Below are 16,070 nucleotides of genomic sequence, written 5' to 3' on the forward strand. Positions count from 1 at the left end.
TAGGGGGTGTGCAGGAGGCAGCTGATCGATGTTTCTCTCTCATCGATGTTTCTAACTCTCTATCCCTCTCCCTTCTTCTCTGTAAAAATCAATAAAATATATTTATGAAAAAAGAAAGGTAAATGTGACTAAGGGACTCAAGAGACCAGTATTAAATAGATGGGGTGGTCTGAGAAGGCCTCTCTCTAAGGAGGCAGCCTCTGGGCTGAGACTGAATAATGGAAAAGAATCAGTCATATGAATAAGGATATGAAGATGGAGATGAAGGCTTCAGAGCAACCTATGTCAGAGGGAGGAGCACATTTTAAAGCTAAGACATAAGGTAAAAGTGTGGCTTGTCTAAGAAGAGAAAGAAAGCCAGTGGGGCTGAAATGTGGGAGAAGCTGCAGTTAGAAAAGACGGGCAGGGCCAACACAGGTGCTGTTGTGTGATGCGCAGTAAGGAATATGATTTTTTCTCTATCTTCTCTAAGAGGATATGGGATGCTTTTAAGCAGAAGACTGACATGATACAATCTATGGATTAAATTTATGGGAAATATGACCCACTCCCTATAAATTATAAATAATTTTATGACAATAAATATGAATAACTCATTCATTGACTATAAGTAGTAGAATTTGATGGAAATTAGTCATAGCTTTATGAAGAGGCAAAAGTGAATTTTGGGGAGACAAGTAAGAGGTGATGAACAACTGGCTTGGGTTCATCTTGAGCAAATAGAAGTGGTTAGATTTGAGGTCAATTTTAGAGCTGAAATCAGCAGAATCTATAGATAAATAGGATGAGATGAGTGAGAAAGTCAAGATGATTCTCTGGGCTCGGACTTAGCAATGTTTGGATGGTGGTGCCATTTACACAGACAGAAAGATGGGTTGGGGGAGGACTTAGAAGTAGGTTTTAGGAGGAGGTGGGTAGAATCAGTGGACTTGCTGGTAAACACACATATCTTTCATAACTATCCTGTTTTACATTCACAAATCTAAAAAAAAAATCTTACAGAAATAGGAATTCCTTTATATACTGGCATCAGTTCAGAATGTAAGACTTCCACAAGTTATGGCATAGCCAGGAAAATTTTGTTTTACATAAGGCCACTGATAAAGCCATTTTTTGTCTCCATGAAGCCATTTCTCTATGCTCCTAACTGGTGAATCTTATGAATTCTTCAAGCTTTGGTTGAAATGTCATTTAGTCTTGAATACCTTGCATATCTACACTTTTCAGTGGCAAAACAATTATTTTATCATCGCCACTCCTAAAAGACGGCACAGGTACCTTCTTCTATTATAACTATTATTAATTACATTTCAATCCCCAAAAGTATGTCACTAACAGTCTTTTTATATATAAAAACTTATAAGTGATGTAATTGATGCTTACATATCTATATAGCATTTTCTCAATATATGATTTTGGACAACTATATTAGTATAACGTGGTGTTGTCGATAAAATAAATGCAAATTCCTGGAGCTTATTTCAGCCTGAATGAATCAGAATCATGAGGAGTGAGATGAGGAGAGTCATATTATAATAGGTCTCCTCCATGATTCTGCTCCCACTGACATCTGAGAACCTCTATGCTAGACTCAGCTCTGGGGCCACGGGAAGGAGGGCTATTTCATATCACCTGTGTCTGGTAGTGCCTGGCCTGAAGTCGGTGCTCTCACAGATGTTTCAATAGTAAATTATTGATTTCAACTAACCATTCCAAATGGGTATTAAAAGGCATTTGGGTAATTATGTATGAAGATTTGTCTTAGTAACAAGTTTCTCAGAGCATACTGCATGTGAGTTTTTGTTTTTGTTTTGTTTTTTTTTTTAATTTTTTTATTAAGGTATTATATGTGTACATATCTTACCATTGTCCCCCCCACCCCATGCATGTGAGTTTGAATTCATCAATATACTGTGACTTAAAACATTTTCTTTTGACTGACTCAGAAGGAAGCAACCAGAATTTTTAAAGATGATCTAGATTCTGATATGAGTATGGGTACCTAACAATAGAGCCAAAAAACATTTGTCATAAATGGATGATTTTTTCACTCAAAATATCTCATGTCTGACAGTTTCATAATATAAATGTATATGGAAAATATCTAATCTAGCCAAGTAACTTTAATCATAGGATTTAGGGCAAGAGAGACATATAAATCTTACATATCTGTACAAATTATATGTAATTAAATTTCTGGTTTTAAGATGGCTTTTGGGCAAAGGCAAAAAGCCCCTTTTTCAAGTGTCCCTCCTACATTGTTCAGGGAACATTACTAATGCATCCTTTATCCCCTAGCCCAGCACAGTACCAACATAGTTAACACATCTGTGTTGAATTGCCTTAATTCATCAGTCATCTACTACAAATTCATATAAAATTCAGCATAAACTTACTTTAGCAAGTATTATTGGATAACAAAAATTAACTAATAATACTATTGATTAGAATAATGTCAAAATTCTCTGCATACACTCACTATGAGAATATTGCAACATTCAACATGTCAAAAGAAAATCTGGCAATTATTTTGGTTAGAGAATGGAGTAAATGAACTAAATCAAGCCCAGCGTTAACACCCTCAGCATTAGGTTTAGAATGGAGGTATCTCAGCAGTAATCTTAGCCTAAGCCATCTACATGAATAAAAGAAAAAATATGCAAATTGACCATCACTTTACAACATCCACCAGCCAATCAGGAGTGAGTATGCAAATTAACTTGACAAAGCTGGTGGCGGCCCCGCCCCCCCAGCCACTCCGGGCCTCTGGGCAGCATGAATGCAGGCGTGGAGAGGCCAGGAGAGGCGGGACGCCTGCTATGAGGGGGAGGGTAGGGGGCAGAGGGAGCTACAGGAGCGGCGCTCAGGCCAGAGCGAAGACTAAAGGCTCCAGCTGGAGCAAAGACTGAAGACTCCGGCCGGAGCGAAGGCCTGGGTCCCAGGTGCTGGGGAAAAACCGGTGCCGGCAGCCAGGGGAAGGAAGGCCTATTGCATGAATCTTCGTGCAACAGGCCTCTAGTTCATTACATAAATGGCTATATCTGACCATCATATAAACCAAGTGGAGAAGTACACAAAACTTAGTATAAATACAGTTTTCTCAGAGCGTAATAAAACTGAGTAGATAAGGATTGTTCAAAGTATACACCATATCCTGAGCTACATTTTTAAAACATTATGCTCCAATACATTGCTACAGAAAATAACTAAGGTTGCAACTCAGTTTGTTTGTCTGTGTGTGTGTGTTTGCAGGAATAATGACTACTCTAGGTTTTTTGTTTTGGGGAGAAAAGTATAGGACAGTTAGTTAAAATGACTAAGTTTAAATTATAACACTGCAAAAATTAATTTTCAGGTGGCTAGTAAACTGCTAAAGACAAACGAATAGACAGAGTGAATCACCAATATGTCACTGTCCAGTATGTACAGTCCATCTCACCCATCTTTTGCTGTGTTCTACCTGATGATGGGTTCTGGCCACTCTGCGCAGCACCCGAGGCAACTGCACTGTTAGGACATGCACTTATGCTCTGGTCTGGGATCCAGTCTCTGTTTCCTGAAATAGAAAAATGGTACAATTATATACATGGTAAAGGAGAAAAAATCATGTTGTTGCTTTATTTCTTTTTATTTTTATTTGTTATTAGTATTGAATTTATTGGGGTGTCATTGGTTAATAAAACCATATTATCTTACTGGATAATATTTAGTTAAAGAAGGAACATTTATAACGGTTTGGTATATATTAGGAAAGACAAAATCTCATAATTACACAATAAAAACCATTAGATTCAGATAGCTTAAAAAAGAGAAAAAATAAACTCTAAATTGCAAAGATATTATACACATGTTTGAATAGAAACAGGTATTTTAAGAAGTATTTAACAATATTACATGAAACATAATTGTTTGTATGTGAATAAACACATTTGAATACAGAGGAATCCTAAGAACTCACGTGAAACCAAAATCTAGTTTTAAAAGAAAATAATAGTATGTCTCAGAAATCTCACAGATCCTGAGATTTTGGGATTTTTCCTTTAAGTTGACATTTAAGAATCATATGATGCTTGTCAGTTAATAAATTGATTCAAAGGATTTATGTTTCATAGTTTATTAAGGGATACATTTCTAAATTCTAAAAATAATTTCTCCCACTCTCATAATAGTCATGTTATCTCTCATTCTGATAGCAGTCTTCAACATAAATATGTGGCAACTCACACAGAACTAATAATTTCAGCTAGAGAAGAATATAATGATTGTATTCGTTGAACAGAATTGCCCAATATTTCCTAAGATGAGGATGGACTGCTTTAAAAAATGTGTCAGAAAATTGTTAAGTTGGTCAACAGGCCAACTGATTTCATGTCTGAATTTACCTGCAATTGTTACCTTAGTACCGGAAGATCTGCGTTCTAAACTATGAGAAGGCAGCGAGTTGAGTCTTTCGTTTCTATCAGAAACAAAGAATCTTTCAAGTCCTTGATATTTTTCAGTAATAGGCTTATTTCTGAGGGCTATTTCTTGTAACAACTAGGAAAAAAATATTCAACAAAATTAAGTTTATTTATCTCATCAACACAAAGCAGCACATTCATTCATTGAGTACCTACTATGTTCTTGGCATGGATTCTGCCCTCCTCAAGTTTAATTTCTAGTAAAGGAGACATAAATAATAATATCCTATATAATAAAGTGGTAATATGCAAATTGACCCTCACACCCTCACAAAATGGCTGCCTACTACCAGGCCGGCAGGGGGGGTTAGTGAGGGACAACCACAGCGGGCTGCATAGGGCAACCAGGCTAGCGGGGGGGCGGGGGGGGAGCGTGAGGAGTGACCAGGCTGTCAGGGGAGGCAATTGGGGATTACCAGCCAGCAGGGGGGACAGTTGGGCACAACCACACTGGCAGGGGGGGCAGTTAGGAGCAACCAGGCCAGCAGAGGGGGGCAGTTGGAGTGACCAGGCTGGCAGAGGGGGCAGTTGGAGGTGATTAGGCTGGCAGGGGGGGAAGTTGGGGGCAACCAGACTGGCATGGGGCAGTCAGGGGCAACCAGGCCAGCAGGGGGTCAGTAAGGGGTGATCAGGCAGGCAGGCAGGTGAGTGATTAGGAGCCAGAGGTCCAGGATTGTGAGAGGGATGTCCAACTGCCGGTTTAGGCCCGATTCCCAGGATCGGGGCTAAACCGGCAGTTGGACGTCCCCCAAAGGGTCCCGGATTGGAGAGGGAGCAGGCTGGGCTGAGAGGACCCCCTCCCATGCACGAATTTCATGTACCTCTAGTTTGTATATAATAAGTTTTGAGAAATGTATAAACCACAATTACAGTAATTATCTGAAAGTTGCCATCAAACCAAGGAGTACAGAAGTTCATGAAACCAAATTTTCCTTTCTCCTTTATTTTTTCCCCTTCAATTTCATTGCACACACATTATTTGGAAAGCAGAATCTCTCTCATATGCTGTGCTTTTTGAACTAGTGTCTTTTTCTATATATAATATTATTTCAAAGATAAAATGTCAAAGAGAATAAATCCCATCAGACCATGGTCACAGGCAAAGTCCAAGTCAACAAAATTTTCATCATTAAGAAATTAGGAAACTGAGGCAGGAACAAGCTATGTAATTTGAGTTTATATAGCTCAAAAGTAGCAGTCCTAGGTTTTGAATATAAGTCTATCTCATTTGATACCTAGACTTACTCTATCACCCTATGAACTCATTTTTTGATATGCTTTCATCCCAAGTAAGAGTACAAATGAGATTAAAAAGTATATGAGCCCTAACCAGTTAGGCTCAGTGGATAGAGCGTCGGCCTGTCAACTGAAGAATCCCAGGTTCAATTCCAGTCAAGGGCATGTAAAAGGGCATGTACCTTGGTTGTGGGCACATCCCCAGTCGGGGTTGTGCAGGAGGCAGCTGATCGATGTTTCTCTCTCATTGATGTTTCTAACTTTCTATCCCTCTCTCTTCCTCTCTGTAAAAAAATCAATAAAAAATATTTTTTAAAGTACATGTAGTCTTGTAGGAAACAGATTAGATATTTGAATTGAGAACTCCAAACAGGCTTACAATATATCAAAGTGTCTATCAGTATTTAAAAGTTCCCTAATGGATCTAATGAATGCCCTAACGTGGTCTGTTCAAGCTGGTAACCAACACAAAAGAAATTATTGTAACTTGATTCAAATTTATAAGTCGTATAAATGCTAAAATGTACAAACCAAGTAGCAACCAATAAATCATTTCATTCAAAGATAAGTCCAAGTCCACTCTACTCATATTTTCACTGGTTCCCCCAGACACTGAAACCAATTTACAGAACCCCTTCAGCCATAGTGGAGCTCATATTTGGATTAGACAATTACAAATCTGGAAAGTTTTTTAAAAGCCTTGGTCAACAGAACAATGAAAGTGAGTTTGTTCTTCCCAAACTCACAAAGTTAACTTGGTTATTTCAGAACCAGACCAAGAGCCCAACTAGACCACATTCTTCCTGGCACCTGACTTTATCTCACTGTTGCTGCTCTACAACTTAGTACTTAATTTCATAGGTGGTCCCACCTTTAGTAATAACTCAATTTCTAAAAACTGAAGTTCAAAATGAACTGCCATACAGTCAATTTCAAAGTCAAGTAATGCCACTACTAAAAATTGCCCCTATTGCTCACTCTTGAATTTTCCACTGGAGCACAACAAATGTCCAAGTAGTTTCTGCTTAGGGAATGGCTTTTGCTAGGGCAGGAGGAGCACAAAAACATTTCCTGTAGTCATTAGTAGATTATAAAGCACTGTTCTCTATGATGTAATCATTTAACACTTTTTTCTTTTACAATCCTATATAATAAAAGACTAATATGCAAATCGACCAAAAGGTGGAATGACCAGTTGCTATGACACACACTGACCACCAGGGGGCAGACGTTCAATGCAGGAGCTGCCTCCTGGTGATCAATGTGCTCCCACGAGGTAAGCACCACTCAACCAGAAGCTGGGCTCACAGCTGGCAAGCGCAGTGGCGGTGGCGGGAGCGCTAAGAATATCCGACTGACTTGGGCCCGCTCCCCTAAGCTGTCAGATGGACATCCCCCGAGGGCTCCTGATCTGTGAGAGGGCGCAAGCTGGACTGAGGGACGCCCCCCCACCCCCCGCTGAGTGCACAAATTTCATGTACCGGGAGTCTAGTAGTATCATAAAAGATCAAAATATAATTAGTAGCTTTTTTAACATTTAAATTTTAATTATGAAATGCTTTAAATACACTGAGTGGCCAGATTATAATAATAATAATAATCTGGCCACTCAGTGTGTGTGTGTGTGTGTGTGTGTGTATTAGAGGCCCAGTGCATGAATTCGTGCATGGATGGGGTCCCGCCAGCCTGGCCAGGGGGAGGGGTCATGGGCGGTTGGCTGGCCTGCCTGCTGGTTGAACTCCTGGTCGAGGGGACAATTTGCATATTAGCTTTTTATTATATAGGACTAGAGGCTCGGTGCATGAAATTCATGCATGGCGGTGTGTGTCCCTCAGCCCAGCCTGCACCTTTTCCAATCTGGGACACCTCCAGGGATGTCCGACTGCCAGTAGGATTGGGCCTAAACGAGCAGTCAGACATCCCTCTCACAATCCAGGACTGCTGACTCCCAACTGCTCACCTGCCTGCCTTCCTGATTGCCCCTAACCACTTCTGCCTGCCAGCCTGATCACGCCCTAACCATTCCCCTGCCAGCCTGATTGCCCCTAACTGCCCTCCCCTGCAGGCCTGGTCACCCCTAACTGCCTTCCCCTGCAGGCCTGGTCACCCCCAACTTCCCTCCTCTGCCAGCCTGGTCACCCCAACTGCCCTCCCCTGCAGGCTTGATCACCCCCAACTGCCCTCCCTTGCAGGCCTGGTCCCTCCCAACTGCCCTCCTCTGCTGGCCTGATCGCCCCCAACTGCCCTCCCCTGCTGGCCTGATTGCCCACAACTGCCCTCCTTTGCAGGCCTGTTTCCTCCCATTGCCCTCCCTTGCTAGCCATCTTGTGGAGGCCATCTTTGACCACATGGGGGCAGCCATCTTATGTGTTGGAGTGATGGTTAATTTGCATATTACTCTTTTATTAGATAGGATATACACTGAGTGGCCAGATTATTATGCGTTCAGAGATAATCATAATCTGGCCACTCAGTGTATATAAATATGTACAACACATGATTCAACTTGATCACACAATTTAATATCAGTAATTTAAAGATTTGCTTCAAATTTATTTATTTTTCCAGCGTTATTGAGATATAATGGACATATAACTGAATTACATTTTATTTTACTTCATTTTATTATTTTATTATTAACATTATTATATATGACCCTCTGTGCCCACCTCCACCCAGTTCCCCACCCCCCTTTCCCTTTGGCTGTTGTCTGTGTCTATGGGTTATGCCTATACTTTCTTTGGCTAATCCCCTTCACCTTCTTTCATACAGTCCCTTTACTACCCCCTCCCCTCTGACAGCTGTCAGTGTGTTCCATGTATTCATGCCTCTGTTTCTATTTTGTCCATCAGTTTATTTTATTCGCTAGATTCCACATATAAGAAATTTCTATACCACAATATATATCAATCTTTATAAATTAATTGTATTATTTCAATTCTAATTATATTTTTAATATTATTAGATTTGAGTGTATCCATAAAAGTAACATATTGTAAATGGTTCTAAAAGTGCTATCAAACTCTATGTACCCTTTTACATTTCAATTTTTACATCATAATATTTTTGAGATGTATCCATGTTAATAAAAATAGTTCTGTTTCATTTATTTTAACAGGAGATGATGTCTCCTGCTAGGGCAAAGGTCAGCCAGGCCTATGCCCCCTGTAAAAGCATCGGGTTTCTTTGCTCAGGATTCCTCTCCTCTAACACAGCACACTGCATGTGCAGGTGTCACCAGCCCTCCTCATGATGCCCTGTGGAAACTGGTCAATTAGAGTTCTTGTCTGTTCTGTTTGCACAAATTCAATCTATGATCAATTGTTTTCGTCATTGGAAGAGGGGAGAGAATATGTCTCCTGGCAAAGTCCTTCAGAGACTGAGCAGACTTTTAGGGATCCAAGGTTTTGCAGAGGTCTCAGTTCCACTTTGCCACTTTAAAAAGGAACAAGATCAGCCACAAAGTAGGCACAGAAATCCAATCTCCAAACAGAAGTAGCAGCAGCTCAATATTCAGTCCAATTTTTTAGTAGCACCTTCAGTTTAGGCACCATAGAGATTCATTTCAAATGACTCTAAAGGGTTGTTAAATGTTGGACTTCCCCATTTCCAAAGAATTTAACATTTATCTTGCTCAATTTCCCAAGAGTTTATTATTACTAATCACTATTACTTAACATTTTAGTATGTAGAATAGAGATTTAAATATAGTTTTAAAATTTGGTAGTAATGCAATAATTATTGCCAATGGCTACTTTACCATTTTTCCTAAGAAGAAACACAAACTTCACCCCTATTTCTTTATTAACCATGTTACTGACAGATACCTTTAACTCCTATACTTACATTAAGCCACAAAAACTGACTCTATCTACATATATGCCTTTATTTCATTTTAACCAGTGACTATACAGTAAAAATCTAGAATGGATTTATTATACTAAAATATTCATAACAACAAATTTCATTTAGAAAGGTAACAGCACTATAAATATGGTGTATGAGATAGGCCTTAAAGTTTTATTTGTTATAGAAGCCATTTATTATCATGGCATTTACCATATTAGATTTGTCCTGTAAGTCATTAACATTCTTTCCCATATAACTCAATCTTCAACTACCTCGTGATAATATATGGTAGTACATTTTAACTTCAATTGGAGAAAACATTTAAGAATGTATTGTGTGAGTATAAAATTTTCTTACGATGTTTCTTATAAAAATTTTAATATAACAAACATAATAGAAATTTACCAGTGGTGACTCTGTAGTTTTTGCATCTTCAAAGTTTGGCCTCTCCAGAAAGTTGCTAAATTCCAAGGATTCTTTGATGTCTTGAGACAATTTCTCCTTAATGGAAGGTGTTTCTAAATCTACCTTTGGAAAAGAATCCTTGTTTGCAAATGATATGCAGGAATTATCCAGCATTTGATTACATTCCATATCGATTATACTTTTCTCTTTAAAATGTCTTTCAGAAAAGCTGCTTTCCCCTAATTTTTCAACAGCAGGAGAATAAACATCAGGATCCACATTGTTGTCAAATTTTTTATTTGAAGTTCCTATTGTCAAAAACACACATTTATAAAAGTTAAATAAATTTAAACAAATAAATTGATTAATCTGTTCATAAACCAAATGTTCTGTGATGTAAACCTGTATCAATAAACCCTATTTTATCAACATTTCTTTACTGAGTTCTCAGTGTTAAAATACTATTATGCTGTTTTTGTTCCTAAATGATAATCATGATTTACTTAGGCATTCAAACCTTAATGAGCTAGAGACTAATGGAGTGAGGCAAGATTTTATTTTGTAATGAAATCTTGAAATTGATGCAAATTTTTATTCAGCCTTTGGTTCAATTCCCACTTGCCTACCTCCTCTCTCACTCTAGTTTTACAACAGCAATTTATGAGAAATAATGCGGAGGGAATCTTATTTCCACATTTCACCTCTTTTCCATAGCATGCTAGTGCTGAGGAGAAGGCAAAAAGAAATCTGCCAGATGAATGAGTAGCAGTTAGAGGCACAGAAAATGTTTAAGCTGGGACACCTGCTTCTGGAAAGCTACAAAATGAGCAAAATTTTATGAGTCACCACCTCATCATGTCTGCTTTTAACACATCACTTGGTTTAGATCATTGGTTTCAAACTGGTTGCACAATGGATTCATCTGAAGGTTCTCTTTAAAATTGTCAGTGTGTGGGCCTGACCCCAAAACAACTGAATCAAACACTGGGAGTGGGCCTCAAGCACTGTTGGTTTATTTTCCTCTACCAGGTTCTCCAGGTGATTATAATGTGCAGCTCGGGTTGTGAACATTGGTCTAGATTTCCTGATGAATTAAAATCATTTAACAATTTTTGCACCACATTGCTTTCATTTTACATATATTTTCCAGAATGAATACAGCTTCATCTGATTATCCCTTATTATCTTTCTAATATAAATAGCTTATCTCTATAAATATACTGTGTAAAAACAGTAGCAGCTATGACTAAATAATACCCAGTGATGCAAATTCTGCCTTGCAGCCCAAAGGACTTGTTGCAATCAAATGTTGATATAGCTCAGCTATTACACGTAGTATTTACTTAGAACTTTCACATCCAACAACCATCACCTCAAATTGCACAAATACTATGAGCAATGCAATAACTTGTATGTCATAGAAATGCTTTTATAAGAAAAACTTTATAAAGGCTACTCAATTTAATGAAACTTCCACAATAATGCTGTATTTTCCTTCTACACTTAAATAGAAATTATCTGATTTTTTTCCAATAGAAACACGTGCCATTTGTTATATGCAAATGTCTGCAATTAATCTCTACTATATTCACTTAAGGTGGCAAAATTTCATTATTAGGATCTTTTGTTGTTGAAATGAGACAAAACATCCACTTATTAATGTTTAAAATATGATATGGAATGTACAGGTATGATTTAATTTACTCTATTTGTTGGAAGCCCTGTTAAGTCATAAAAATTAGATATCTTGGTTCAATATTCATAAATCAATTTAGTTTATCACATCAATAGGTTAAAGAAGAAAAATCAAAGGTTCATGTCAATAGATGCAAAAAACATGACAAAATCCAACACCCACTTATGATAAAAACTCTCAGCAAACTAGGAATAAAGGGAAATTCTCAATCTGATAAAGACTACAAAAAACACACAAATGCACACACACACACAAATATAGTTCACATCATACTAAATGATGAGAAACTAGAAGCTTTACTCATAAGATGAGAAATAAGGCTAGGTTTCACCCTCTTACCACTCCTTTTTCAATATTGAACTGCAAAATCTAGCTACCCAGTAAAATAAGGAAAGGAAATAAAAGAAACACAGATTGGGAAGAAATAAATTTGATATTGTTCACAGATAATATGATTATCTACGTACCAAGTCCAAAAGAATTAAAAAAAAACAAACTCCTGTAACTAGTTATTGCAAGATTGCAGGATACAAACTCAACATACAAGTCAATCACTTTTCTATGTACAAATATAAACAAGCAAAATTTGAAATTAACATAATAGCATTTACATTAGCAAACAAAAATGAAATACTTAGGTATAAATCTAACAAACTATGTACAGATCTATATGATTAAAACTAGAAATCTCTGATTAAAGAACTCAAAGACTAAATAAATATATAGTCTATGTTCATGGATCTGAAGCTTCAATATCATCAAGATGTCAGTTCTTCCCAACTTGATCCATAGACACAATGAAATCCCAATCAAAATATCAGCAAATTATTGTGTGGATATTGATAAATTGATTCTAAAATTTATATTGAGAGGCAAAAGACCCAGAATAAGCAACACAATATTGAAGGAGTAGAACAAAGTGAGAAAACTGACTCTATCCAACTTCAATAATTACGATACAACTATACAATAAAGACAATGTGGTATTAGCAAAAGTATATAAAATTGATCAATGGAACAGAACAGAGAATCCATAAATAGACCCACATAAATATAGTCAGCTGATATTTGACAAAAGAGCAAAGACAATACGATGGAGAAAAGACTGCCTTTTCAACAAACAGGGCTGGAACAACTAGACCTCTGCATGCCCCAAAAGTTACTCTGAACACAGACCTTACACCCGCTTCACAAAAATTTACTCAGAATGAGTGATAGACCTAAATGTAAAGCGCAAAATTATAAAACTCCTAGAACACTGGAGAAAATGTAGGTTATATTGGGTATCATGATGAATTCTTCAAACAATACCAAGCAGATTCCCTGAAAGAAATAATTGATAAGCTGGATTTGATTAAAATTAAAAATATCTGTTCTGTGAAAGACACTACCAAGAGAGTAAGAAGACAAGCCACAGACTTGGAGAAAATATCTGTAAAATATGTATCTAGTAAAGTACTGTTATCTAAAATAACAAAAGAAACCTTAAGAAAATGTGAAACCCAACTGAAAAAAAATGGGCCTAAAACCTTAGCAGACTTCATCAAAGAAGATATATTTATGGAAAATAAGTGTTGAAAAGATGTTCAACATCATAAGCCATTAGAAAATGAAAAATAAAAACAATAATAAAATACCACTACACAATTATTAGAATGGCAAAAATTTGAAACACTAGCAACACCAAATGCTGATGAGGATGTAGAGAACAGGAATTGTCATTCATTGTGGGTGGGAATGCAAAATGGTACAGCCACTTTGGAAGACAGTTTGGTGACTTCTTACAAAACTAAATGTACACTTAACATGTGATCCAACAATCAAACCCCTTGGGTATTACCCAAATGAGCTGAAAATGTAGGTCCAAACAAAAACCCACACATTGATATATATAACAACTTTATTCATAATTGCCAAAACATGGAAGTTATCAAGCTATTTTTCAATAAGTGAATGTATAAATAAATTGTGGTACATTCAGACAATGAAATTTCAACACTAAAAAGAAATGAGCTATCAAGCCATGTAAAAACATAGAGGCACCTTTAAATGCATAATACTAACTGAAAGAAGCCAATTTGAAAAGACTGCATACTATATGATTTCAGTTCTATGACATTCTAGAAAAGGCAAAACTATGGAGACAGTAGAAAGATTAGTGGTACCCAGGGGTTAGGAAGAAGGGAGATATAAGAAATCAGAGCACAGAGGATTTTCAGAGCAGTAAAACTATTTTGTATAAAATATAATACTGGACACATGTCATTATACATTTGTCCAAATCCATAGAAGGTACAACCAAGAGTGAACCCTAACATAAACTATGGATTTGGGGTGGTAACAATGTGTCCATCTATGGTTGTTGACTGACAATATACTATTCTGGTTTGATATGTTAATAGTGGGAGAAGTTATGAGTTTGTGGTGACAGAGGGTATATGGAAACTCCATACTTCCTGTTCAGTTTTACTGCAAACCTAAAACTGCTCTTAAAAATAAAGACTAGCCCTGGCCGGTTTGGCTCAGTGGATAGAGTGTTGGCCTGAGGGGTCAGTCCTGAGGGGTCCCAGGTTCAATTCCAGCCAAGGGCACATGCCTGGGTTGTGGGCTCAATCCCCAGTAGGGGGCGTTCAAGAGGCAGCCGATCAATGATTCTCTCTGATCATTGATGTTTCTCTCTCCCCCTTTCCCTTCCTCTCTGAAATCAATAAAGAAATATATTTTTTAAAAAAATAAGAAATAAAGCTTATTTAAATAAATTATCTTTAAAGTAACAGTGAACACTCATATTCAGCATTTTCACACAGGTAATTGGAACACTATGCTACAGTTAGGTCAAAAAAATACCCTCTGGACTAGATTTGGAGCTCTGTAAAAGTCCTAAGCTCCCATGTGGATATACTTTCAACCAATTTTCTTCTGAGAACTAAAATTTCTGGGGTTAAAATAAACAGCAAAGGAGTCAAAGCTTGTATATACTGAACTACCAATCGGTTCAATTAAATTACCAACATTTATTGTTAATAGTAGTAATGAACAAGGAAAAAAGTTACCTTTCGAGTTATCTTCACAATAAGAAGGGCTGTTGCTTAGATGAAGATGTAAGAGGTCTGTTTTTCCCTTGGTGAAAACATGATGCTGATGGATATCATTTTTATACAGAAAAGTATTCTGATAATCATAAAATGTGCAACTTCCATGTTTGTGGAAAAGCAAAAGAATAGCATTGAAAGAAATAATATTAAAAAAGTAAAAATTTCAAATTTATTAAAACAAATATAATAAAACCTTAAAGAAATAGGGGTATTCACATTGATTTTATGTTTGTTTCAGCCTTGCTGTGAACACATTCTAAACTACAAGTAACTAAGTCATATTATGGAATTAAAAGAAATAGGCAAATGGGCCAAAACTGGCTTTACTACAAAATTTTAATTGAAAGTTTCTTTTTTTTAAATATTCTGAAATAAATGTGGTTCCTTATATTATTTCTTCAAAAGATGGAGAGTTAATCTTGTAAGCTCATTAAAATGTGATGAAATCAAGGTGTGTTTTTTAATTAATTGAATTTATTGGGATGGCGTTGGTTAATAAAATTATATAGGTTTCAGATATACAATTCTATAATACATCATCTGTATATTGTATGATTAGTTCACCACCCCAGGTCAATTCTCCTTCCATCAAATCAAGGTTTTATACTTAAATAAACTTTTAGTTGTTCATAAATGAACTGTAAGAGTTAAAATACCATATGTGGTATTTGTTTCATTTTTAATTATGACTACTATATATATAAGCATAGTTACAATTTAAATAACATTTTCAAAGCATTGAATAATATATTTAATAACACCTGAAATTTATGTAAGTTCTATATAGTACCATCGTAAAAACACATGCATTTTGCTAATCAAAAAGATCCTCTTGAATCACCTATGATTCTTTATGATTTTTCTAAGAAAATAATAAGCTCTATGAACACCTCCAAACCCAAGATGCGAAACTGTTGCCAAACAATGATCAGTAACTTTTTCTGTCTTCTCTAATACCATACAGGGAGGTCAAAGCAGAGATTTGTGATAACATATATAAAATAATCAAATTAAAGAGCAGAAATAGCATTCATTTCCCTGGGGATATATTAGTGGATATAAACCTCTTATCTACTGACCAGAGGTTGTCTACTGCCTTCTGTCAAAATGTCAAATGGCAAAAGCACATTTGCTACTAGACATCTGGGTCTCTGTGTCCAAACATGGGGCTTTTCACACCTGAGTGCACCACATAGGCCCATTGCTATTCCTAAATGCTGACAAGGGCCTAAGTTGATCTGAACATATAAACAAAGAATTGGCAGAAGGGTTATTTGATGGAAACTTCATTCTGCTGTTTAACCAATTTAATACTTTGTAGTCGAAACA

General features: G+C 36.8%; 1 protein-coding gene across 1 annotated transcript in view; it reads right to left on the reverse strand.

Moving 5' to 3' along the window:
• Positions 1-16,070, reverse strand: part of ZBBX (zinc finger B-box domain containing) — a gene marked incomplete at its 3' end in the record, with an annotated part of 106,364 nt that overhangs the window by 18,658 nt on the left and 71,636 nt on the right. The window contains exons 14-17 of the mRNA XM_079767266.1: positions 14,700-14,839; positions 9,951-10,258; positions 4,383-4,536; positions 3,440-3,556 (exon numbers count right to left, since the gene is read on the reverse strand). Coding sequence (XP_079623392.1) covers positions 3,440-3,556; positions 4,383-4,536; positions 9,951-10,258; positions 14,700-14,839 — 719 coding nt within the window. The remainder of the gene's footprint in view (positions 1-3,439; positions 3,557-4,382; positions 4,537-9,950; positions 10,259-14,699; positions 14,840-16,070) is intronic.

This window comes from Cnephaeus nilssonii (genome assembly GCF_951640355.1).
Source record: "Cnephaeus nilssonii genome assembly, chromosome: 3".
NCBI lineage: Eukaryota > Metazoa > Chordata > Mammalia > Chiroptera > Vespertilionidae > Cnephaeus > Cnephaeus nilssonii.